A 27,295-nucleotide genomic window follows, 5' to 3' on the forward strand; every position below is an offset into this window, starting at 1 on the left:
ACAGTCTTGCAGCCAGGACCGGGGCCAACTTGCCTGCTGGATCAGTGACCAGATTTAAGATATCCCCAAAGGATCGGAAACCAATTATATAAGACCTGCTCTGGAACTGGGGACCCAAGGGTCCAGGCAGAGGCAACCACAAAAATCTAGACAGGTGGACAGAGAGAATTCAGAAGGAAAAAAAAAAGTCCTCCTTATCATTGCACTGCAAGTTAAAATTCCATACGCAGGGCAAAACGAATTCTATGAAATGTAAAAAAGTAATAATTTGGGTAAGACCACTCCCAAGTGACAACAATAATTACTCCAGAAGTAAAGTATTTTTAGGTCTCTAAATATATAAACAGAATTTTTTTTAATTACTAAACAAAACAAGCAGAAATGATACGAAAAATACAGATAAAAACTCATCAACTAGAAATCCTGAAAGTGAAATTTTAAAAACTCCATAAACGGAATCAACAAAGAATTAGCAAATTGGAAGCTCGCACTGAAGAAGTCCACAAAGCAGCACAGCTAGAAATATACAAAAGAACTTAAAGGTACGGAGGGTGCGGTCATATTTGATGAGTTCCTGAAGTAGAGAATGTAAGAAATGGTGAAGCTGTGTTCAATTCCTTCACATCATTACCCGAATGTTAGCATCTCAGAGCGACTACTACCACTATCCCATTTAAACTTGTCACCACCTCTCTCCTATCACTCCACCCCCTTACTTGACCTTACTTTTCTCCATAGCACTTAACCAGTTTCTAACGTACTATGTAAGTTATGGGTATTTATTATCGCCCTGACTAGAATGTGAGAGCTAGGAGGATAGAAACTCATCTGTTTTGATAAGTGCTGCATCCACCCAAACAGCAAAAAGCAATTGCTACACGTCATAAATCTGTAATGAATGAAAATTGATGGCTGAGTGTTTTTCATAATGGAAGAAAAGCAGTGGGTCCTCAGTTTGAAGGTGGACAGCAAAAAATCTAAAAAAAAGTTATAACACATTATCGTGATAATTAGAGCAATTTGAATGTAGACTATGTATATGTTTATCAATATACAATTTCTTAAATATGACAATTGTATTTATGTAGGAAAAGGTCTTTGGCATTTTGTTTTTTTTTTTAAAGGTTTTATTTATTAGACAGAGATCACAAGCAGGCAGAGAGGCAGAGAGAGAGGAAAGGAAGCATGCTCCCCGCTGAGCAGAGAGCCTGATGTGGGGCTTGATCCCAGGACCCTGGGATTATGACCCAAGCCAAAGGCAGAGGCTTTAACCCACTAAGCCACCCAGGTGCCCCAAGGTCTTTGTTTTTAAAGAGATGCATGTTGGAGTATTTGAGGAAATGCCATGGTGTGTGCAACTAAATTTCATAGTTAAGAGTAAAAACCTACATAACATATATGCATGTGTGTGTTTCCAAAAAAATATAGAGCAAATATAGAAATTTAACAGTTGGTAAATCTAAATGAAGAGTATGCAGATGTTTATTTTCTATAGATTATGAAGTTTTACTAGATAAAAAATTTTCAAGATAAAGGAAAATTACATGAAAAAGAATTTCAGAGAATAGATAAAAATAAGAGAAGTAAAAACAAAGTAAAAGAAGTAAAAATAAAATAAAATAAAAAATAAGGCAGCAAAAGAGGTCAGCAGTTCCTCTCCTCCCCGTAAAACAACTATAACTCTAGAGGAAAAAAACAAACAAACAAAAAACTGTCAAAACCCACCTTTTCAGGGCTCTGGAAATAAAGGGAAACAACAACTTGGAAAAGGAACTCTGAGGCATTCTTACCTGAAGCTACTCCCATTCTTTCCAGCTTGATGAGTTAGGTAGTGCTAACAGAGCATGGATGGTAGTGAAAATTAATAGCTTCTCTTCCAGAGTGGGCTGACTTAATCTGGAGTGGAAGGCAAGGAGCCCACACCCAGAGGTTAGGGTGTTAGAGGGACAAAAATAAGGAAGGTATATAGCTCTGCTTGCCTGAGACTGTGGCCCCATTTGAGATCAGAATCCAGCAGACTAATGAAAAAATTGGCAAGAAGACTGCAAATGTGGGGCTAAATATGCTCTCTATGCATCTGTCCCTGAGTGGGAGGCTGCATGAATATACAAGAAAGACGTAAAGGGCCCAAGCTCTCCATATATCGTTTGACTGACAAAGAGGGTGTACACATGTGCACAGAAGAGCTGGAAAGGCTCAAGAGGATGTAAAAGTGGAGGAAGACAAAAAAAGGTTGTCTGAACTTGGAATGCAGGACTCCACACACCTACAGATATATCAGCAAAGGGTGGAAGAGCTACTGACTCAAGATTTTTGAGTACAATCTCTGACTAATCATTAGATGACCACAAAACTATATATACAAGCAGGGGCATCCTCTAAAACCAGGCTTAAAAGATAAAAACACAAACTAAAATAACTGAGAAGAGAAATCAGCAGACACACTGCAGGAGAGAGATTTTTCAGATTAAGTCCACGGAAATTACAGAGCAAACAAATTAACAACCATAACAGCAGAAGCAGCAACAACCCTCAGGAAAACAAACGTCAAATTCAAAGCTGCTATAGTATCTTACATAACATCCCAGTTTCCAACAAATTTACAAAGCATATAAAGAAATAGTAAAGTGTGACTCATGCTGAAGAGAAAAACTATCAAGAGAAACTGTGCTCAGACGTTGAATTTAATAAACAAAAACTACAACTCACAGAATACTGCATGATATACATATATGAGATATCTAAAACAGACAAACTCCTATAAACAGAGTAGAATAGTAATTGACAGGAGGAAAAAATAGAGAGTTGCTTTTCAAGGTGTATAAAATTTTAGTTATGCAAGATGATTAAGTTGTAAAGATCTGCTGTACAACACTGTACCTATAGCTAACAATACTGTATTGTGCAGTTAAAAAACTGTTAACAGAATAGATCTCATGTTAGTGTTCATACTACAATAAAAAAGGGGGGGACTATAAAGTAGCCATTATAAATTTGTTTAAAAACTTAAAGGAAACAATGACTAAAGAATTAAAAAGAAAAGGACAATGAATCAACAGGGAAAGTTAAAAAAAAAAAGTAATTATTAAAAAGAATCCATGAAAATTCTAGAGTCAAAAACAGTATCTGAAAATTCCTAGACAGGCTCGATAACAGAATTTAGAAGGCAGAAGAATCACCAAACTTGCAGATGAATAAAAATTATCCAATTTAAAACATAAGATAATAAAAATTAAAGAAATATGTACAGGGCTTCAAAGAATGGCTCAACAGCAAATGTATCAATATACACATGAAAGGGGCAGAAAGGGGCAGACGAAATAATGGAAAGAATAGCGGTCAAAAAATCTCCTAATTTGATAAAAATATTAATCTACAAATCCCTGAATCTCATAAGATCCCAAGTAGGATAAACACAAACAAATGCACACCTAGACACACGATGCTGAAACTGCTGAAAGCCAAAGAGAAAATCTTAAAAGCAGTTGGAGAAAAACAACTCATCACAAACAGGAAAACAATATGATTAACAGCTAATTTTTCATCAAAAACAATGGTGACACCAAGACAGCATGGTACTGGCATAAAAACAGACACATAGACCAGTGGAAGAGAGTAGAGAGCCCAGATATGGACCCTCAACTCTGTGGTCAATTAATCTTCGACAAAACAGGAAAAAATAATACAGTGGAAAAAAGACAGTCTCTTCAATAAATGGTGCCGGGAAAACTGGACAGCTATATGTAGAAGAATGAAACTCGACCATTCCCTTACACCGTACACAAAGATAAACTCAAAATGGATAAAAGACCTCAACGTGAGACAGGAATCCATCAGAATCCTAGAGGAGAACAATAGGCAGTAACCTCTTCGATATCAGCCACAGCAACTTCTTTCAAGATATGTCTCCAAAGGCAAAGGAAACAAAAGCGAAAATAAACTTTTGGGACTTCATCAAAATCAAAAGCTTCTGCACAGCAAAGGAAACAGTCAAAAAAACAAAGAGGCAACCCATGGAATGGAAGAAGATATTTGCAAATGACAGTACAGACAAAAGGTTGATATCCAGGATCTATAATGAACTCCTCAAATTCAACACACACAAAATAGGCAATCATATCAAAAAATGGGCAGAAGATATGAACAGACACTTCTCCAATCAAGACATACAAATGGCTATCAGACATATGAAAAAATGTTCACCATCACTAGCCCTCAGGGAGATTCAAATTAAAACCACATTGAGATATCACCTTACACCAGTTAGAATGGCCAAAATGAACAAGACAGGAAACAACATGTGTTGGAGGGGATGTGGAGAAAAGGGAACCCTCTTCCACTGTTGGTGGGAAGGCAAGTTGATGTAGCCTCTTTGGAGAACAGTGTGGACACTCCTCAAGAAATTAAAAATAGAACTTCCCTATGACCCTGCAATTGCACTACTGGGTATTTACCCCAAAGATACAGATGTAGTGAAAAGAAGGGCCATCTGTACCCCAATGATTATAGCAGCAATGGCCACGGTCGCCAAACTATGGGAAGAACCAAGATGCCCTTCAACGGACGAATGCATAAGGAAGATGTGGTCCATATACACTATGGAGTATTATGCCTCCATCAGAAAGAATGAATACCCAACTTTTGTAGCAACATGGACGGGACTCGAAGAGATTATGCTGAGTGAAATAAGTCAAGCACAGAGAGTCAATTATCATATGGTCTCACTTATTTGTGGAGCATAACAAATAGCATGGAAGACGTGGGGAGTTAGAGAGGATTAGGGAGTTGGGGGAAATTGGAAGGGGAGGTGAATCAAGAGAGACTATGGACTCTGAAAAACAATCTGAGGGGTTTGAAGTGGCGGGGAGTGGGAGGTTGGGGTACCAGGTGGTGGGTATTATAGAGGGCACGGATTGCATGGAGCACTGGGTGTGGTGAAAAAATATTGAATACTGTTATGCTGAAAATAAATATATTAATAAAAAAAACAATGGTGACAATAACGCAGTGGAAAGACATATTCAAAGTGCTGGGGTGGAGGGGTAACAATCAAAAATTCTAAATCCATCAAACTCTATCCCTCAAAAATTAATTGGACATATATTTCAAATAAAGACATAGAATTTGTTGTTGGCAAACTTACCTTATGTGGAATGCTAAAAACAAAACAAAAGGGCTTTAGATGAAATAAATAAAAATAGACTCAGTAACTTGAATCCATGGGAAAAATGAAAAGCAGCAACAATAGTAAACATTTCTAAATGTATATACATTCCCTCATATGTCATTGTTTAAAGTAATAATAACAGTATTGTGTATGCATGTATATGTGTGAAGATATATATAAAATAAAACACAAAGGTAATATATATGACAATTAATAGAACAAAGGAAGGGGAAGGAAATAAAGGTATGCTGGAACAAAGTTGCTATATTGTACCAGAAGTTAGTAAATATTAATCTGAAGTAGTCTGCAATAAATTATGCCTAATGACACCTAGAATGACTTAGAAAATGACTTAAAATAGTAAAAGGTTAAGATTAAAACAGTACCCCAGTAACTATGTTTAATACAAAACAAGGAGAAAAGGAATAACCCAATAATAAGAAGACATACTATATAGAGAAAGCATAGGCGCTTGGGTGGCTCAGTTGGTTAAGTGTCTGCCTTCAGCTCAGGTCATGGTCCCAGGGTCGTGGGATTAAGATCCATGTCAGGCTCTGTGCTTAGCAGTTCCTGGGATTGAGCACCCCATTGTGCTCACTCTCTCTCAAATAAATAAATAAATAAAATCTTAAAAAAAAAAAAAAAGATATAGAGAAAGCAAATAGTAAAATGGCAGACATAAATTCAACCATAATTTTATTAAATTTTATGGACTAAAAACTCCAATACAAGAGCAAAGCTGTATTGTATAGGAAAACAAACAAAAAAACAAAAATCAAGATCCAACAACATGCTACCAGAGGCCCACTTAAAAGACACAGATAAGCTAAAAGAAAAAGGATAGAAAAATATATGCCACATCAACTGTTATAATGAGAGAGTTGAAATGGCTGTATTAATATTAGACAAACTGGACTTTCAGACAAGAAATACCACTAGAGGCATAATGAGACACTTTATAATAATAAAAGGTCAATACATCAGAAAGATGTATTGACCTATACCTAACAAATATAAAGGTATATATGCCTAAAAACCGAGCCCCAAGATATATGAAGTAAAAACTGACAGAATTGAAAGGAAAAAAGGAAAAATAGACAATTTTACAATTGCAGTTAGATATTACAATGTTCTACTCTTAGTAGCTAACAGAACAAGCAAGCAAAAAATCAGCGAGAAGACTTGGGTAACACTGTCACCAAAGTGACCTGACATTTTTTTTAACACTCCATCAAATGAGAGAAGAATATGCATTCTTTTCACATGCAGGTGAAACATTCTCCAGCATAGACCATATGCTAGACCTAAAACAAGCCTCAATATGGAGTTTCCTCAAAAAGTTGAAAATAGAGATACCCTATGACCCAGCAATTGCACTACTGGGTATTTATCCTAAAGATACAAATGTAGTGATCCGAAGGGATATGTGCACCCAAATGTTTATAGCAGCAATGTCCACAAGAGCCAAACTATGGAAAGAACCTAGATGTCCATCAACAGATAAATGGATAAAGAAGATGTGGTATATATACACAACGGAATACTATGCAGCCATCAAATAAAATCTTGCCATTTGTGACAACGTGGATAGAACTAGAGGGTATTATGCTTAGTGAAATAAGTCAATCGGAGAAAGACAACTATCATATGATCTCCCTGATATGAGGAAGTGGAGATGCAACTTGGGGGGTTTGGGGGATAGGAAAAGAATAAATGAAACAAGATGGGATCGGGAGGGAGACAAACTGTAAGAGACTCTTAATGTCACAAAACAAACTGAGGAGGGAGAAGGTAGTGGACATTGGGGAGGGTATGTGCTATGGTGAGTGCTGTGAAGTGTGTAAATCTGGTGATTCACAGACCTGTACCCCTGGGGCTTATAATACTTTATATGCTTATAAAAAATTAAAAGATTAAAAGAAAACAAAACAAGCCTCAAGAAATTTGAAAGTATATTCTCCAACAAATAAATTAAAAATAAACAAAGAAATTCAGAAAATACCTAGTACTTGGAAATGAAGTGACATATTCCTAAATAACCCATGGTTTCAAAAAAGAAATGAGAAATTAGACAATATTGGGATTAAATGAAAACAAAAATACAACATATCAAATTTTATGAGGTAGAGTTTATTTGGTACTTAGAAGGAAATTTAGAAGTTTAAATATCTATACTAGGAAAGAAAGGTTTCACATCAATAATCTAAGCTTCCACTTTAAGAGCAAACAAAGAAGAGCAAATTAAACCTAAAGCAAGCAGAAGGAAGGAAATAAACGTCAGAGGGGAAAGAAATCAATGAAATAGGAAACAGAAAAACAATAAAGAAAAGCAAAGAAACCAAAAGTTCTTTGGGAAAAATAATCAACAAAATGGGAAGCCTTTAGCTAGGCTAAGAAAAAACAAGAGGTGACAAAATACCAAAACTAGGGATGAAAGAAGGGACATAAATAGCCACCCAAATTAAAAGGGCTATAAAAGAATCGATCTTACACAAATTCTTTCAGAAAATAGAGGCAAGGGAACTTTCCAACTCATTCTGAGACCAGTATTACCCTTTTACCAAAGAAAAATAAAGATACCACAAGGAAAGCAGAGATCAATATCCCTTGCAAGCACTCACATGAAAATCCTTAACACATTAGCAGCAAATAAAATCCAGCAACATACAAAAAAGAAAAACCACCATAAGGCAGTAGGATTTACGTGACCATGACATCTATGAGGCTCCAAACTCCTCTCTGTGCTGATGTCATGCTTCATTCAGACTGATGCAAATTGCCAGTGGTACTTTGGCTGTGCAGTCCCTTCAGTATAAAGCTTCCTTGATGGTTGTGTATAGAGTAGACAAAATAAAGTAACCTAATCCTACTGAACTTATGGAAGATACCATAAAGGAAGCAGAAACCAAGATGATTTCCAATTTCAACCTTGATATTGAGGGTTAAGATACCTGACAAGGATTTAAAACAAAGATGAAAAAGTCGGTGAGCAAGGAGCTAGATTTCCAGTTTAATTATATTCACAGCTTAAAACTATTGATCACCAACCAGATCCAAGGGAAACATGGATGGTTAAGTAGTTTTCCTAGAATGAGAAATGACACCCTAACTGTTGGAAAAGGAACGTTGTGTCACCAAGAATAGAAGTGAGACTTTGAGGAGATGGTGTGTTCCTTTCTTTAGCTCATGTCAACTCATACTCTGAAATCCAGGACTAAATTTTAGGCTTAGCACCTCAGGTCACCAGTTAAGGTGACAGTGCTGTTCACTTCTAGGTTCTTGCTTTTAAAGATGGTTATCAGCAGGACGACGATGTACCCTGCTACTCATCCAACCACCAGCCAACTTAGTCTGGTAAAAAAAATAATTCAATCAATCCACAAATACAGTTCATAACACAGTTGAGGGTAAGAGAAACCAGGGAAAGCCATAAGAAATGTTTTCAAAAAGCACTTGCACTCACCAAAAACTTTCATATCCATCTCTAGGAATCAGAAAAAAAAAAATTCATCTAGAAACATTATTTAGGTGGACATACATTTGTGTATGGTTTAGAATTTTAAGTTTCGACCCATAGCATTAATAAGTTAACCAATTCTGTACTATGCATGAGCATAAAAATCTAATAGTTTAAAATCTTTTGCTATGTTTTATTTCAATTTTATAAAAAGTAGTGTTTCAGATGAAAGACTGCATGAAACCCTGAAAGACAAAGCCTCTAGCTATCACATGAGATTTGAAATAAGGCAAATGTTAACTAATAAAATTTCAGACTAATATTTTAAATAATGAAATGAGGACACAACTATGTATTTTATGGCAATCCTTGAAATACTTCTTTTCCATTAGTTGAGAGTAAGGAACAGAATTTGAGTAGATACTTCCAGGAAAATTACCTCAAGTAAATCTACATCCTCATTAAACGTGACTAATGTCAAATAATGAATTTGGTTAATCATACATACAAACCATCAAGATTTATATTTTATTCTGGATGAATTTCCAACATATCAGTATAACATTTCTGTATTATGAACTGCAAAAGAACTCATGACAATACAATGGGCAATATGCAAGTTTATTTAAATAATTTAACACTGCACAGAAAGCTAATTCAGAAGTATAAAAATAGATGGTTTAGGAACCAAATATAAAGCACCACACTGAAGAATACACATACACCATCAGGCCTTTGGAAGATTAAGGCAACATTAATATCTCAAATAATTTTATGAGAACACTTTACTCATATGATAGATGTTATTAAAACGTCTCAAAATAGAGTCCACAATTTTTTCAGTATGAAGTCTTCCCTTCCAGTTTTCTTGTCAATATATTAATGATTTTTCTTAAATACTGTACAACAATTAGTCTAGATTGACAAATGGGCTATCAAAGCCGCTATCTTGCTGGCTAGATAGAGGAGCAATTAATTTTCCTGAGGGCTGGCGACACACAGATGATGGTACTGTACTGCTCAGTTTTTTGAAATCTGACTTTAATATATCAGCCTTATGATGAAGTGGGTGTCTAAGAGTCGTACTTATCTCTGGCTGGGAACAAAGGGTGTCTTCTGACAGGTCTGAAGTGTGGCCACTCTGACATTTCATTGGTTGACAAATCATTTTATTTTTCTCTGTAACTGAAAGACAACTGGTTGCTGAAAACTGTTTGAAATTAATAGCTTCAGTTGGTATATCCAGAGTTTCTTGTGGTCTACTGTGTAGAAATGACACTTCGTCACAGGGTAAAGTGGCACTGTTGGACTGCCAGCCTATGGAGTCATCCAGGTCCCCTCCATCCTTCACTGGAGTTTCCCGAACACCCAAACTTTGACTTTTCTCAGATGCAACATTTTCACTCTCCATTACTGGATTGCACTTATACACCTTCAAACCAAGCCTTTCGTTAGGACCTCGAAAGGTTATATGTGTGGATCCAGATTCAGAAAGACTAGGGGTATACCTAGGTGAGGGTTTATTTCCAAAGGATCCAAGAAAGGGGTATACAGCAGAATGCCCTAGTGATTCAGAGCCAGTATCACTGAGGTCTTTCTTCTTGTGCAAACCAAAGCCTTTTTCACCTTCGCAAGGAACAAACTCAGGGGAAACATTTTTGGGCAACATGTCTGGGTGTTTATAATCGTTATCGCCAAATTGGAAGCCCGAGTGTGACCCTTTGGAACCCACGTGCTTTGTGTCCCCATGCTCCGCGTCCTCTAACCGTCTTCTTAAGTTACAAGCAGCCCCTCTCTTAGGGACTTGGTCACATATACTTCTGGGGATAGTTTGTATACTGTTTGATTTGCTTTCAGTGCGACATGGTGTATTCTGATTCATATCATTTCTTTTTGATTTTTCAACTCCAGTCAGCATCTCTGAAGTCAGAGGTAGTACTAAATACAAGGGAACACAAAATCAGGGGAAAACAAAATCAGGAGAAAAGAAACACTGAAAGAGGACGGGAAAAAATTACGGTTTCACACATTTCCAAAGAAAGCTTATATTTTAATCATTCTCAAAGAAAATACATTAATGCTGGACATTTAAAAATATTATTTTACATATATACATTAAATAAAGTGAAGCGATTTTGTTATTGAAATCTGACATTTTTATATATCTGATCTGTTATTTTCTGCCACAGATATATATTGCATTTCAAGAGCCAACTGCAACATTTCCAATTCTGCTCTGAAGAAAATTTGCTAAAGAATCCCAACACCCAATGTCTACAACGTGTGTGTGTGCGCGCGCGCACACACACACACACACACACACACACACACAGTAAAAGCTAGAATGGAGTTTCTGATTTAAGCTACCTAAGACACGAAATCTGTTCAGAAGCAAAGCAGCAACATAGCAGAGAGTCAGAGAAATCAGACTTCACCATTCCCAAATTTACACAAATAATCTTTGTGCCTTTTTTTTTTTTTAAGATTTTATTTATTTGATAGAGACACAGTGAGAGAGGGAACACAAGCAGGGGGAGTGGGAAAGGGAGAAGCAGGCTTCCTGCTGAGCAAGAAGCCTGATGCGGGGCTCCATCCCAGGATCCTGGAATCAATGACCTGAGCCCAAGGCAAATGCTTAACAACTGAGCCAGCCAGGTGCCCAATCTTTGTGCTTTTTGAAAGAATGTCTACCAATATCAGAATATCAGGCTTGTGGATTCCTGAACAATCTCTGCTTCAAGATTTCTAGAAGTTCAAAAATCCCATTTCCCCACAGATATGTTCAAAATCCCCCAGTGTGACTGGAAACTTATTTTTAAAACATTTCCATCAGCTTTTGCTTTATGTAGTCAAAGCTATTTTATTATGAATAGAAAGAGCCCATTTATAGGTACTTAGGAGTCTTTACTACTAGCTACTTTAATTCCTTTCAAGTATAATTGGCTTAATATTGTATTTAACTTTATAATATATCTAATATCAATACTGCATTGCTTAGTATATTTATTCTCAATTGTTTTCATAGAAATAACATATGTCTGGATTTTTAAAAAATGGAAATTATGGTCTTTTAATAAGTGAGTTTAACCTATTTATGTTCAGTGTGATTGCTGATTTTGACCCTACAATAATTTTCTATTGACCCATGCTTTCTAGTTGTAGTTTTCCTCTTTTGTGATTCTGTTAGATTGAAAAGTTTTCCTTACAAAAATTTCCCCTACTAGTTTGAGAGTTATATATTCTATTTCTCTATTGGCTAGCCTTCAATTTTTATTTTTTTACGATTTTGTTTATTTGACAGAGATCACAAGTAGGCAGAGAGGCAGGCAGAGAGAGAGAGAGGAAGGGAAGCATAGCCTTCAATCTCAATACACATACTTAAACTTGTATTTTTCTAAAAATGCCTATACCCTTTCCTTGAACATAGTAAACCTCTTAGGCATATTTGTTAGTTTCCTCTACAATATGTTCTTACATCCTTTTGAGAATACTACACTTTGCTAATATTCTCAGGTCCTTTTGTTTGTTCTATTACTTGTATCCACAGGTATAAGTTGTGTTGTTTTTTTGCCTTGTCTTATTTTGAGTTTGGTGTCTTTTATCATGGTGCTGCTGGCTTTCTATATTATTTGCTAATTCTTGGTTGAATGTTTTGAGTTTGGTGTCTTTTATAATGGTGCTGGCTTTCTATAATAGATATTTGCTGAATCTTGGTTGAATGCTTATCTCATAGATGTTCTGAGTATGGCATCACCTTATTTAAAGAAGTTGAGAGTGTAGTGAAAGGAACAAGCTGAAGGGTAGAAAAACTCAATAGCTACTACTTTGGGCGTGTATGATCTAAGCTCTCCCTTGGTGTGACTAGCCCTCTAGAGCCTTGCCGTGTTCTGAGACTCTCGGTTCCTCTTGCTCATACTCCAGCCCAGTATTGGGAGTAGAGGAAGGGAAAGGAGAATGATTAATAAAGAGGGTGACCCTACCTGGTTACTGTTGCTCTAGAACACCAGCTAATTATAATTATTTCACTGGTATCCCCTAGGCTTACTACTTCTCCTGCAATTATACTGCTTTCATTTGTGGAACAGTTTTGATACTGCTCCTATGTGTAGGAGTTATCTTCTGGCAGTTTTGAACTGTTTCCATCTTCGGTCTTATATAGTCTTTCTTTCAGGGATTTCTCACAGCTTCTGGCCTTTCAGTTGTAACTTTTAAAAATTATTTATAGATTTTTAAAAATTGAAGTACGCTTGCCATACAATATTGTATTAGTTTCAAGCATACATCATAGTGATTCAACAGTTCTAGACATATACACTGCTTACCATAATGTGTAATTACCATCTACCACCAAAGTTATTAAAATACTATTGACTATATTTCTCATGCTGTATTCTTCAACCCTGTGACTTGCCTATTTTATAACTGGAAATTTGTACCTTTTAATCTTCCTCTTCCTTACTCTGGGATCTTCCTTACTCTGGGAACTATCGATTTGTTCTCTGTATTTATGAGACTGTTTTTCTTCAACATGTTGTTTTTTCAGATTACACATATAAGTGAAGTCGTATGGTATTTGTCTGTCTGACTTATTTCACTTAGCACAATACTCTCTATATCCATCCATGTTGTCATAAATGGTAAGATTTCTTTCTTTTATTATGGCTGTGTAATACTTGTGTGTGTGTGTATGAAGTCTTCTTAGTCCATTCATCTAGTGGTGGACAGTTAAGGTGCTTTCATGTCTTGGCTATTGTAAATAATGTTGCAATAAACATAGGTGCATATATTTTTTTCAAATTAGTGTTTTTTTAAAATTTTTTATTTGGGGGGTAAATACCCAGTAATGCAACTACTAGACTGTAAGATAGTTCTATTTTTAACTTTTTGAGGAACCTTTATACTGCCTTCCACAGTAGCTGTACCAGTTTGCATTCCCACCAGTAGTGAGGGTCCCTTTTTCTTCACATTTTCTTCACCAACATTTGTTTCTTGTGTTTCTTATTTTAACCATTCTGACAGGTGTGAGATGATATCCCATTGGACTTTTGATTTGCATTTCTCTGATGATGACTGATGAGAGCATCTTTTCACATGTCTGTTGGCCATCTATGACTTCTTTGTAGAAAAATGTGTTCATGTCTTCTGCCCATTTTTTAATTTTTGATTTTTGGACTATTTGCTCTGTGGGTGCTGAGTTGAAGTCATATGATATTAACCCCCTTATGAAATATATCATTTGCAAATATGATCTACTGTTCAGGAGGTTGCCTTTTTTTGTTGTTTCCTTTGCTGTGCAGAAACTTTTATTTTGCTGCATTCCCAATAGTTTATTTTTGCTTTTGTTTCCTTTGGCTGAGAAGACATATTCAGAAAAAAGCTGCTAAGGCCAATGTATAAGAGATTACTGTTTAATTTTTTATGGTTTGAGGTCTTATAAATATTTAGATCTTTAATACATTTTGAGTTTATTTTTGTCTATGGTTTAAAAAAGTGATTCAGTTTCATGCTTTTGCATGTAGCTGTACAGTCACAGCTACACAATGACTGTCATTAAAGAGACTATCTTTTCACCATTGTATATTCTTGCCTCCTTTGTGGTATATTAATTGACCATATAATTAATTGACCATGTAATAATGAGCTTATTGAACTCTCTGTCATTTTCCATTGATCTATGTATCTACTTTTGTTCCAGTACCACAGTTTGATTACTAAAACTTTGTCATATAGCTTGAAATCTAGAACTGTGATACCTCTAGTTTTGTTCTTTCTCAAGATTGCTTCGGCTATTCAGGGTCTTAGTGTTTCCATACAAATTTTAGGGTTATTTGTTCTATTTTTGCAGAAAATACTATCAACACTTTTATTGGAATTGCACTGAATATGTAGTTTGCTTTGGGTAGTACGGGCATTTTAACAATATTAATCTTCTCATTTATTTACATCATTTTCAATTTCTTTCATTGATGTCTTAAAGTTTTCAGAGGATAGGTCTTTCACCTCTATCATCAAGTTTATTCCTAGGTATTTCATTCTATCTGATGTAATTATAAATGGAATTTTTATTTCTCTTTCTGATACTTTGTTATTAGTGTATATAAACACAACAGTTTTCTACATTAATTTTATTTCCTACAACATTACTGAATTCATTTATTAATTCTAGTCATTTTTAAGTGTTGTCTTTAGGGTCTTTTATGTATAGTATCATAGCATCTGCAAAAAATGACAGTTTTGCTTCTTCCCTAATAATTTGGATTTTTCTTATCTGACTCCTGTGGCCAGGACTTCTGGTGCTATGTTGAATAAAAGTGGTGGAATGGACATCTTTGTCTTGTTCCTTATCTTAGAGGAAAAGCTTTCAGTTTTTCCCCATTGAGTATGATGTCAGCTGTGGGTTTGTCATATACAGACTATATTATGTTGAGTTATAATCCCTCTAAACCCACTTTGTTGAGAGTTTTTATCGTAAACTGATGGTGAATTTTATCAAAAGCTTTTTCTGCATCTATTGTGATGATCATATGGTTTGTTCGCTTAACTTTGTTATTGTGGTGTATCATGTAGATTGATTTGTGAGTAATGAACCATCCTTGCATGCCTGGAATAAATCCCACTTGATCATCGTGAATGATTCTTTGCATGTACCATTGAATTTAGTCTGCTAATTATTTTGTCAAGGATTTTTGCATCTATACTCGTCAGAGATTTGGCCAGTAGTTTTCTTTTTTTTAATAGTTTCTTTTTCTACGTTGGTATCAGCGTAATGCTGGCCTCGTAGAAATGAATTTGGAAAAGAATTCCTTCCTCTTATATTTTTTGGAATAGTTTGAGGATGATAGGCATTAACTCTTCTCCATAAATTTGGTAGCATTTACCTGTGAATACATCTGGCTCTAGACTTGTGTTTGTTGGAAACTTTGTAATTATGGATTCAATTTCATTCTAGTAACTTGTCTGTTCGGATTTTCTATTTTTTTCATGATTCGGTCTAAGAAGATTGTATATTTTGAGAAATGTATCCCTTTCTTCTAGGTTGTCCAACTTGTTGGTATAGAGTTTTGTGGTAGTCTTTTACAATCCTCTGTATTTTTGTGGTGTCAGTTGTTACTTCTCTCACATTTCTAATTTTGTTTATTTGAGTCCTATCTTTTTTTTTCTTGAAGAGTCTGGGTAAAGGTTTATCAATTTCGTTTACCTTTTTTAAAAAAACGGCTCTTGGTTTTGTTGACCTTTCCTACTATTTTTTAAAAATCTCTATTTCATTTATTTCTGCTCTGTTCTTTATCATTCCCTCCCTTCTACTAACTTTTCTAAAATATTTTCTGTCATTTCCAGGAAGGAAAACAACTATAGGAAGCTGATGGGTATGCTCAGTCTACCTACTCAAAACTGAAAACTATACTTTTTTTAAGTTTTTAGTTTAAGTAAAGCACAGACACAACTTTATAAATTAACTCTCTCTTCTTACATTCCTTGTTCTTTTCCATGCTAAAAATGTTAAGTATTTAAGAGAGAAGAGAGAAAAAAGCCCTTTAAGTGACTCATTTTGACATACCTGACTGTGTTGTTTTGTTCTGGGATTTATGAGAAATTGGCGTTTCCAGCAATTTTGCCATTGTAGCAAGTTTGCTAGCAGCATTCATAATCTTTTTCTCAGCCCTGTGGGGAATTCCAGAATATTAAATTAATAATAGTTTAAAGGAAAAAATGAGTTTCCTTAGCCCCAGGATTTCTGTTTTCCTATTAGTTCTGCCAATATTTAGGGTAGTACAGACATAAGCCTCTCTTAACCCCTAATGGCCGATCATGTAGAAATAGTTAATTTTGTGGTTAAGGAAAATGTTTAGAAAATGACAACATGCTGTCCTGGTAGTCTCAGGACACACTGTTTGTTTAGATTGAACTTACCCTTCCTGTTTTCCATTATCCTGCAAAATCTGTTGGAGGCAAGTCAAGTAGTATTTACGCATCTTTCGGGCGGTTTCTTGACGTTCTCGCAATACCTCTGCTTTTACCATTTCTGCAGCTCTTTCCTTACTCTCCTGAATATAACGAAGCATATCACCTAGTGGGAAGGTGAGAGTTGGTGGGGAGACAGGAATCCCCACAAAATGCATGTTTACTACCAGTTTTTCAAAAACAGGGGAGGCAGACTTCAGATCAATTTTCTGGGAGAGGAAGTGACTAGAGGCGTAGTTTAAACATTGTACTTTTCCACCATCATTAAAGCGGAATGTTTCAGATCACTGTTTTAGGAGACTCAAAGGAGAAATAATCTAAAAGTCCTTATAGAATGATGGTAGCCACATGTTAAGGAAACAGCATATTCCCTAGGAAAACAGAGAATACAGAAACTTTCACATTTCAATTATGTATTGTCTGATTAAGAGAAAAGGGAAAAAATACACATAAAGGGTGAGGAAGAAAGGAAGAAAGAATGAGACACAGAAAGATAGGAGGCAATATGGACTGAAGATACTCATATTCTGATTTACTTAAGCTCTGAAAATCCATGCTTCATTATTTATTCAATTCCTTCAGCAGCACTTATGAGTACCCAAGTAATATAGTATTACAATCCATGAGGGATATGTACAAAACGCCAGGGAGAAGGTTGAGACCTATGTGGCCTTCTGAAATAAACATTTAAAAATAGTTCACGGGGACACCTGAGTGGCTCAGTAGGTTAGGCGTCTGCCTTTGGCTCAGGTCATGATTCCAGGATTGCAGGTTCAAGTCCTGCATCAGGCTCTTTTCTCAGCAGGGAGCCTGCTTCTCCCTCTGGCTGCTGTTCCCCCTGCTTGTGTGCTCTCTCTTTCTCTGACAAATAAATAAAATCTTCAAATAAATAAATCAGTAACATTAAATAAAATAAAAATAGTTCACTGCTTTCAAATTTTCTTTCTATCTTTGATTCAACACGATTTGAGACTACCATTACTTAAGGTCAACATGTTTTTTTACTAAATCTAGGGCTATATCCTGCCTCTAGAATACCACCATTCTGTTATATTAATGATTCAATTCATATGGGAATCTCCCTCAATATCAGTAAGCTCTTTCTGAAAATTAGGTACTCTATGCAAAAAATACTAACTGAAAGACTACTTCTCATTATTTGCAGTGGGACAAATTAAATTGGAATACATAGCAACACAAAACCTCCAACCTATGTCTAAAATGTTAAACAATACACATACATACAAATTAACATGAGTATAAAAAAATGCTTAAAATTTCACAACCCAACTAATATGATTCTTAACAAAAAGTTGCTTTATTTTGTAGTAATATGTACTCTATTGGCACCAGCAACAACTGAGAAGTACAGTGTCTTTATTGATAGTGAGTGGGTTTTTCAAAACATCTACACAAGACTATGATAATCTAACACATTTGGAACTTATGACCTTTCCCACTCATTTTGTTAAAAATAAAAGCGATTTTAAGAGGTAAACGTACATTTCTCCTGTATCAACACTGGTTATTGTTCTGGGACATACATATAATCTAAGCAATATTGTAATTAAAAAACAGGAGATATCCTATGAGAACACATAAACCAGAGAAATCCTCTGCATGGTATGCTATATCGCCTTTTAATGCAAAGGACCTGATAAATTTACATGTATGTCTTAACCCATTATCAAAATAATGGGAAAGAACAGAATAATGCCTAGCTAGATCTATTTCCTATGGTCTTTAATAGCTTATAGTAGAGGGACTCCTGGTTGGCTCAGTAAGTTAAGTTTCTGCCTTCAGCTCAGGTCCTGATCACAGGATCCTGGAATAGAATCCCAGATTGGGCTCCTTGCTCAGCAGGTAGTCTGCTTCTCCCGCTACCTGCCGCTCTCCCACTGGTTGTGCTCTCTTTCTCTGACAAATAAGTAAAATATTAAAAGAAAAGAAAAGCTTATGGTAGAAAGTAATACTTGCTAATTTAAAACTCGTATCACATTTTGTTTTAATTATTTAAGTTTTAAGATTCTGAAATTTTTAGTTTAACATTAGTACACAAAAAAGAAACAAGAAAATTAACAAAAAAAAAAAAAAAAAAAAACTTGGGGCGCCTGGGTGGCTCAGTGGGTAAAGCCTCTGCTTTCTGCTCAGGTCATGATCCCAGGGTCCTGGGATCGAGCCCCGCATCGGGGTCTCTCCTTAGCAGAGAGCCTGCTTCCCCCTCTCTCTCTGCCTGCTTGTGATCTCTGTCAAATAAACAAAATCTTAAAAAACAAAAACTCTACCCTCATATCACTTCCAAAAGATACTAGGCAAAATGATGCATTGCTGCATAATTTAGAAAAGGTGCCACTAATTTCTTAAAAGTAGATAAGATCTCAGAACAAGATAGTTTGGAAAATTACTTCAAATTACTAGTGCTAGTAATATAAAAGGCTCAAACCACCTTAAAATCCTGGGACTCTCCTCAAGGACTTACGCTTAATTTTTTTTACAGCTTTAATGTACTGTCCACGAAGTTCTTCCAAGGCCCTTCCATTGCACAGCAGGCAAGCATTTTCAATGGCCCCTTCTGACAATGACCTAAAAATGAACAAAACATTGCAAACAGAAATTGTTAAGTAAAATTACCTAGCTATCTATATATTCCAATAATATCTCACTGAGATGTGCTAAAAAATTATATACCAGGATCTTTATTATGTCATTTAAAATAGAAGAAAAATAGAAACAAATGTTAGGGTTACTTAAATAAATGATAAATCCACATAATGAAAATATATGCAGCTACTAAAAAGCACATTATAGGAGAATATTTAATGATATGGAAATGTTTATCTTATACCATCATATTAATAAAAGCTTACAAAATAGCTTACATGACAGTCTCAGTTTTAAAAACATGCACATATGAGTATAAAGGGGCTTAAATGATAAATAAGAGGTTAACAGAGGGTACCTACTAGAAATAAGGTTTTGGAAGGTTTTTTTTTTATACTTCTTGCCATGTAACAATAACAAGTTTTATACTCTTGGTATGAGTATTATTGATATAAATGGTATTACAAAGTTAAAAAAAAAACTTAGAAATAAAATTTCTTTAAAATAGTAAAAGTTGATGGGGCGCCTGGGTGGCTCAGTGGGTTAAGCCGCTGCCTTCGGCTCAGGTCATGATCCCAGGGTCCTGGGATCGAGTCCCGCATCGGGCTCTCTGCTCAGCGGGGAGCCTGCTTCCTCCTCTGTCTCTCTCTGCCTGCCTCTCTGCCTACTTGTAATCTCTCTCTGTCAAATAAATAAATAAAATCTTAAAAAAAAAAAATAGTAAAAGTTGGGCACCTGGCTGGCTCAGTGGGTTAACTAACTAAACTCTTTAACCCACTGAAAATATATGCAGCTACCAAAAAGCACCCCCTTTTAAAAAAATTTTTATTTATTTATTTGACAGAGATCACAAGTAGGCAGAGAGGCAGGCAGAGAGAGAGAGGGAAGCAGGCTCCCTGCTGAGCAGAGAGCCCAATGCGGGGCTTGATCCCATAGCTAAACTCTTGATTTTGGCTTAGGTCATGATCTCGGGGTTGTGACATCAGGCCCTGAGTGGGGCTCTGTGCTGGATGTGGAGCCTGCTTAAAATTCTCTCTCCCTCCTCCTCCCCCCGCTCAACAAATGTTCTCTCTCTCTCAAAAAAAATAAACAAAAATAAATTCAAAAATAAAAATAAGGGGCACCTGGGTGGCTCAGTTGGTTAAGCATCTGCCTTCAGCTCCTGATCCCAGGGTCCTGGGATCAAGTCCTGTATTGGGCTCCTTGCTCGGCAGTGAGCCTGCTTCTCCCTCTGCCTGCCTCTGTCTCTCTGACAAATAAATAAAATCTTTAAAAAATAATAATAAAATAAATAAATAAATAAAAATAAAACAGTAAAAGTCTACCTTGGTGGTATTTTGTGAAGTGTTTTAAGTTCATCCAATTTACTCTTCATGTCATTGTTTTCTTCTAGTAATTCTTCAACAACTTTACTATTCTCTTCTAAAAAAAGAAAATTAACGGTATATTGGTCAGTCAACCTTTTTTCCCCTCAGTCTTCCTCTTCCTGAAATTCCCAGTCAATTGTTTATAGAGGAGATTGTGGAACTGGCAGTTGCACCCTGTGTCATTCATTTCCTGATAAGTCCTCATCTGACCAGTCCCTGTTCCAGTTTCTTAGCACTTAAAAACTGTGTTATATCCACATCCTGCTCTGGGTTACATACTGCCCTGGAATAGGTCTCCAACTGTTTGATAGGCATCTATTTTGTTTCCCAGCTAGACTGAAGCTCTGTTGAAACATACTGGGTCTTCTACTTTCATCTTGCTCCTAGATCGATGCTCATATATATGCTCATATTTACAATTATTGAACAAGCACCACTATAAAAAATAAAAAGGAAAGTAATATTAAGTAGATACCACTTTCACAATTAATGTAAGATTTTCAATTCTTTAAACTTCTAAAAAGAGGATGAGGAGACCAATGGAGTTCATATGGAATGGAGGATAAAGCATGAATTTCAGAGTGAGAGAGACATGGGTTTAAATCTTAGCTCTGCTTCTTTACCAGTTAAATCAACTGAGGCAAATCACTTATGCTACTTATGCTTTCTGAACCTGAGTTTTCTCATATGTTACATGGAAATAGTATTACTTACCTTTAAGATAATAGAAATAAAATCCTAAGTGCACAGCACCTTACACAAAGTTTAGCAATACCAGTGTTTAATAAATATGAACAGGACACATCATGTTTCCTACCATGCCACTCTCTCAACACACTCTGTAAGTTCGGTAATGAACCATTCTACTCCTCCTAGTGACTGATATAACTTGTATATTTTTAAATCACTCACTCTTACTCTACCACTTTTCAATAAATGCTACCAGAAGAAAATGGAATTTAAGTAAAGAGCAACCATAATAGCAAAAATATTATCAACTAAGGGATGTACATTAAGACAAACACTGAAATCAAACTATCAGACGACTTAATTCTGACCCTGACCCGTTTTATCAGCCCACTGTTTTGAGCTAAGTCCCAACTTCTTGGATTATTTCTAAGTCTATGGATTACATAAGACAGCCTCAAAAAGCACTGTGCAGAACAACTATGATCACAATGTATGGTGCTACATACTATTTACAAATAATACTCTTATCCAGCTGCCTTTGTCATTTTATTATGTAAAACACGTATTCTTGATTTCCATCAAATTCTTCAAGAGCTACAAATAAGCTCATTTACTCTTCTGGCCTCTACCAAAGAGCTAAGCCAACACCATGGGAATTACAGTTGTTAAAATTTTTATCTCAAAGTTCTTAAAATCCTGTCTTGTCTTAAAATAAGGATTATCTGTCTCTAACAGACTTGGTAAGTGGTAGAGGGGAGTGAAGCAGGTGGCTCCTCTAAGCCAACATTATTTCCCGAGTACACTAAGTGCCAGGCCAGGATCTGATTCTTGTCGTCATCATCAAGGCCACACTCCAAAGGACAATACAGACAAAAATTAATTACAGGCATGATATAATGTTAGAAAAATCATTGAAGCTGCAGATAATGTCTAAGACAAGAAGCTAGCCAAGTCTGGGGTGGTTAGGAAAGCCTTCCTGAGGAAGCCATGCACTGGGGAGGGAGGAGTGGGAGTTAGCCAGGCAAAGCGATCAGGATGGGAAGACATGTTTTGGTAAGTGGAGATGAAAACACACAAGAGAAAAGAGACGGAAATCCATGATCTGGCCCAATGAGAGAATAAATGGTGTGGGGCAAGACAAGGTGAAGGGCCTGGCAGATGCCAAATCATGAAAGGCTTCTTCGATGATGTTAAATAGAGTGTGTGTATTTGCTACTGAGGGCCAGCTAAGCCACAGGACTTTAAACAAGAGAGTGTCATGATTCGATTTACTTTTTTTAAAAGGTCACTGGAGCTGCCTGATGGGGAATGGCTTGGAGGGACAAGATTAGAAGCAGAAAAGGGAAGGAGGTGACTGGTGTCCAGGCAAGCAATCAAGTTAAACTGTAGAAAAAAAGTGAACCTATCTGTCTGTTTTTTTCTGGATCACACAATTATTTGCGACCCTTGCATTCAGTCCTCATTCATTCAAACATTTATTTTCTATTATCACCTGGCATGTAATGGGCATCATGACTATAATGATGAACAAGATACAACATATTCCTTTTTCTCAGGGAATGCATAGGTTGGAAAGGGTATCAGGAAGTAACCAAAAAAAATTAAATTCAGAATGGTAAGAGAGTAGGAGCCTAGAGTGCTATGGGGCCATACAGAAGTAGCCCAAATAACCCAGATGGGAAAATCAAGAAGGGCTCTGCAGATAAGGCATCTTTCTCAGCTGAACCTTAAAGGATGAGGAAGAGTTAGGCCAAATGATAATGAAAGGATAAGATGTAGGATAGTGTGACAACACTGTATGCAAGGTCCAGCAGTACAATTCCTGCCCCACTCAGCAATCTGAGTACGACTTCAAATGCACACAGGAGAGCACAGGAGAGCACAGGAGAGAAGTGACTAGAGTAAAGCAGCCCAGTAGCCTCCCTGGTGCAGAAGGGCAAGAGGAGATACTGGAAGCTATCCCTTCCAGGCAATCTCCCTGACAGCACTGTGAAGAATGGACTAGAAGGATGTCAGACCAGGCCCATAGGTCTTTGTGCACATCTTTCCCCTCTGCCTAAAATGCTGTGCTCATTGGCAAACGCCTTCATCTTCCCAGGTCTAGTCAAGCCCTCCTTAACTCAAATAGCAGGAAGAGTTCACTCATATCCTTTCTGCCAAGTTTACACAAGCATACCGCCAGGAGCACTCGGCCCTGCAATTATTTATTAGACAGTTTTTCGGTCTCCTCACTTGATGATAAGCTTCTTGAAGGAAGGAAACAAGAGTCTTGTTCATCTACAGCAGAACTGGAATTCCATCAGATGTCTTCACTGCTGTGTTCCTAGGGCCTAGAACACTGCCTGACACATACTGGGGACTCAATATCTATTCAGTCCAAAAAGGAAGAAAGGAATGTGACCTTTTAATTAGAGCTCCAGTTTTCCTCTTTGTAGTTCAGGAATAATAATTTGGTCAGTAAAAACAAGGTCCAAATTAGTTTACATTAATCCTCAAAGAGAATCGGGGCCTACATTAACTAAAATGTCACATTTGAACATTTCAAGGATCAAAGAGATTTATACCAGTAGTAGTGCTACTTTAAATGCTAACCTCCAATTTTTTCCACTACAGCTTTGTGCTTCCTTTCTAAATGCTGAAGATGCCTACAGCATTTCTCCAGTTTTCTTTTCAGATCTTGACATTCCTGCTTTGCCTTTTCAAGTTCTTGGAAGCAGTGTCCACAGCATGAATCTTTAATCTCAAGGATCTTTTTCTTATCTGCAAAAATTAAATGACAGCAAACTTTTATATCAGTTTAGACTAAGAACTAAAAAAGAAGAGAAGGAATAAAGGAACTAAGGAACGAAAGAAGGAAGGAAACCAGGGGACCTGACTAAAAAAAGGCAACAGTGCAACTGAAAAGAACGTGATGCTTAAGAGAGACAGACCTGGGTTTAGATCTTCTTTATACTATTTATTGGCAGTGTGGCTCAGAGCATACTATATAATGTGAGACCTCGTTTTTTAACATGTAAAATTAAATAATACCATCTATTTTAAAAATTGCTATGAAACATAATGTTCAGCTCTTGGTATTGAATACCATTCCTCACCAAAAGGAACCACGAATCTTTAAGAAACGCCTAGCTCCAGTATCGGGACAGGGATATATACAAGATGAATGCCAGAGATTCCTGAAAAATACAGGAATGTCACAAGGAAAAAGGAGCCAGTTTGAAAGGGCTCCAGTAGCTGAATATGGGGCAATCTGAACACTAAGTATACTACTGAATAATATAATATTAAAAAAAAAAATCCATGAGCCGTATCAATAATCTTACCCATAATGGGATAGATGGATAGATAGATAGGTAAGTAGGTGAAGTTGATAGGTAAGTAGGTAGATGGACTGATGTACAGATTGATAAATAAACAAAAAGACAGACCAATAAATAAGCACACAAACTAACAGGAGGATTCACGATTATAGCAACATTCCAAGTGCCAACTGGTAAAAGTGGAGGAAAGTCTAGAGCCAGAAAAATTGTAATACTGCAACCACCACAGTGAAGACTGAATCAGACAAGCATCATCAATGATTGCTAAATAGAAGGGAAATATTTAATAAGAAGGACATTTTCATGGTCTTAGAAGTGTCTCCCCACAGATTACTTATTAGTTGTAAGGTGGGAGGTACCCATTTAAGCAAATGGACCACGCTATGATCAGGTGTTCAAATGAACGTCACCAATAAGACAAATGGACACAGTGCACCTCCACATGTGATAAGACATCACCCATGCAGCGTTCCAGGCAAGGAAACACAGCTTGAATCTAATTGTGAAGAAACATCAGACAAACTCAAAATGAGCAAAGTTCTTCCAAAAGCCGGAGGTAGGGGTGGAGCAGTGGAGAATAAGTCTTTCAAAAACGTCAATGTCATAAAAGTAAAAAAGAGACTGTGGAAATATTCTAGACTAAAGGAGACTAAAGAAAGACGACATCTAAAGGTAGTACGTGACCCTGGACAGATTCCTGTACTGCAGGGGGAAAAATAATGAAAGACATTATTGCATCAGTTGACAAAATTAGAATCCAAACAGGTCGATACAATATTTATCAAATGCTTAATTTACTATACTAAGGTATAAAAGAAAAAAATTCCTATTTTTTAAAAATACACACTGAAGTATTTAGGGGTAAAAGGGCACAATGAATATAATATCCTCAAATGGTTCAGGAAAGGAAATGAAATGTTCACATACACATAAGCACAGAAAAATATAAAATTGTATACAACGTTATTAACAAATGTATCTAGGTAAAGGATAGATGAGTGCTACTTGTAACTATTTTTACCTTTGTAACTTTTCTGTAAGTTTGAAATTGTCTCCAAATGAAAAAAATACTTAAAACTATCAAAAGGTACAAAATGTATAAAAGTTGTGTGGCACAGTACCTGGCAGAGAATAGCATACAATATGTAACAGCTACTGCTATTAGTAATATACAGAATTTGCAAAATTTAAATTATATGCAAAAATGATACAAAAATAGATTATTACTATTAACATAATTGATATAATAAAGTAGGAACACAAACTGGCATAGATCAAAAGCCCATACCCAAAAACTTAATGTAAAATCATTGGTTCAGCAAAATTATTCTTAGCTCTTTCCTGACTTTAATTTCCTTTGAATGGTGCCATTTATGTCCATGAGCATCAAAGAATTAATGAAGCATCACACTGGTATCATACACAGCATTTATATTTTTTTATTTAAGATACTGTTGTAAAACTAGAAACTAGGCAAACGCCCACTGACAAGAGACTAAATTATAGTATATTCATGGAATGGACTAGTACACAGCAACTAGAACTACATGCATTAACATAGACAAGTATCAGAAGCTTGCTAGTAAGTGGGAAAAAGCGACAAAGACTACAATGAATATTATTAAAATGTTAGAAGACAAAACGATAGCTTTTGCAGGATACCTGTATTTGGTCAAAATACAAAGAAAAGCAAGAGAATAATTTTTAAAAATCAGAATATTTGTTACCCTGGATTGTAAGGAAATTACAGGGATGGAACTGTGGTCAAACACAGAGGGGTCTTCAACAGTACTGGTGACGCTCTAGTTCTTAAGTCAAAGAATGGGCTCCTGGTTGCTAGGTTTCCAAACTTACATGTCCATTACATATTTTCTTTGCATGTATCAAGTGTTTCATAATATTTAACTTACTTTAAAAATGATAAGATATTAGGAGACTATAATCAAATGGTTAACAATGGTGCTCTCTGGAAGTAATATTATAAAGGACTATAGCAATTAATATATATTTTGGATTATTTAGTCTTTTCTAATGAATTGGTTAATGTGTTTGGTTTTAGGGAAAAAAGACTAAAGGAAGAAAAATCTTTTTTGTTGTTTTGTCTTAAGTAAAAACAAATGCGTTTCATATTGATAGGGCTTTCCAAAGCCAAATAATATGTAACTTATTGCTACCCATTTCATAAATTAAAAAAAAAAAAATTCTCTGTTTATTCCAAATAAAAACAACAGATATACAATGACACTGAAAAGTAAGAAACAAAATACAAATTAAGGTAGTATTCCCATATACCTAATGAACAATAAGATATTCTCAACTACTCAGAATCTAGAAGTTAGGAAATAGGGCTTATGGATGATCAGGAAAATAACTCTTAACCTACTTCTTAGGAAAGGCAGAGGTTCTCTAAAATTCTGATAATATTAATTACTAAATTAGAAATGGTGGCAACTAAGGTTATTAGCCTAGTACATATGAGTTGTTCTGGCAATTCGCAGTTCTTTTCCAGGTTGCAATAGAGACAGCAGGTAACAAACAGAAAGAGTAGGTACATGTTTGTTTGTGGAGGGCAGAAGCAATCTGTGAGAGATCTGTATTTTGAAAAGGATTAGAGCTAATAAAGGCTATGTCAGTTCCTAGATGAGAATTCTCAGCAATTAGGCAACATAAGCCCAATCAATACTCCTCAGTGAGGTCTGAATATGTCAAGGAGCTTCAGGACAATACAGTA

General features: G+C 36.0%; 1 protein-coding gene across 5 annotated transcripts in view; it reads right to left on the reverse strand.

Annotated features, from left to right (window-relative positions):
• Positions 1-9,229: 9,229 nt before the first annotated feature.
• The window catches only part of CEP152 (centrosomal protein 152), a 96,694-nt gene continuing 78,628 nt past the window's right edge, over positions 9,230-27,295 (reverse strand). For 4 of the 5 annotated variants that reach the window (XM_013055514.2, XM_004751343.3, XM_004751342.3 and 1 more), the window contains exons 22-27: positions 23,837-24,004; positions 20,513-20,609; positions 19,066-19,169; positions 16,536-16,692; positions 16,183-16,286; positions 9,230-10,562 (exon numbers count right to left, since the gene is read on the reverse strand). In XM_013055514.2, the coding sequence (XP_012910968.1) occupies positions 9,535-10,562; positions 16,183-16,286; positions 16,536-16,692; positions 19,066-19,169; positions 20,513-20,609; positions 23,837-24,004 (1,658 nt within the window). In that variant the 3' untranslated portion in view covers positions 9,230-9,534. The remainder of the gene's footprint in view (positions 10,563-16,182; positions 16,287-16,535; positions 16,693-19,065; positions 19,170-20,512; positions 20,610-23,836; positions 24,005-27,295) is intronic. The other variant, XM_013055515.2, reaches the window with a different exon arrangement.

The sequence above is a fragment of the Mustela putorius genome, unplaced genomic scaffold (genome assembly GCF_011764305.1).
Source record: "Mustela putorius furo isolate JIRA1106 unplaced genomic scaffold, ASM1176430v1.1 tig00003898_pilon_pilon_pilon, whole genome shotgun sequence".
Taxonomy (NCBI): Eukaryota; Metazoa; Chordata; class Mammalia; order Carnivora; family Mustelidae; genus Mustela; species Mustela putorius.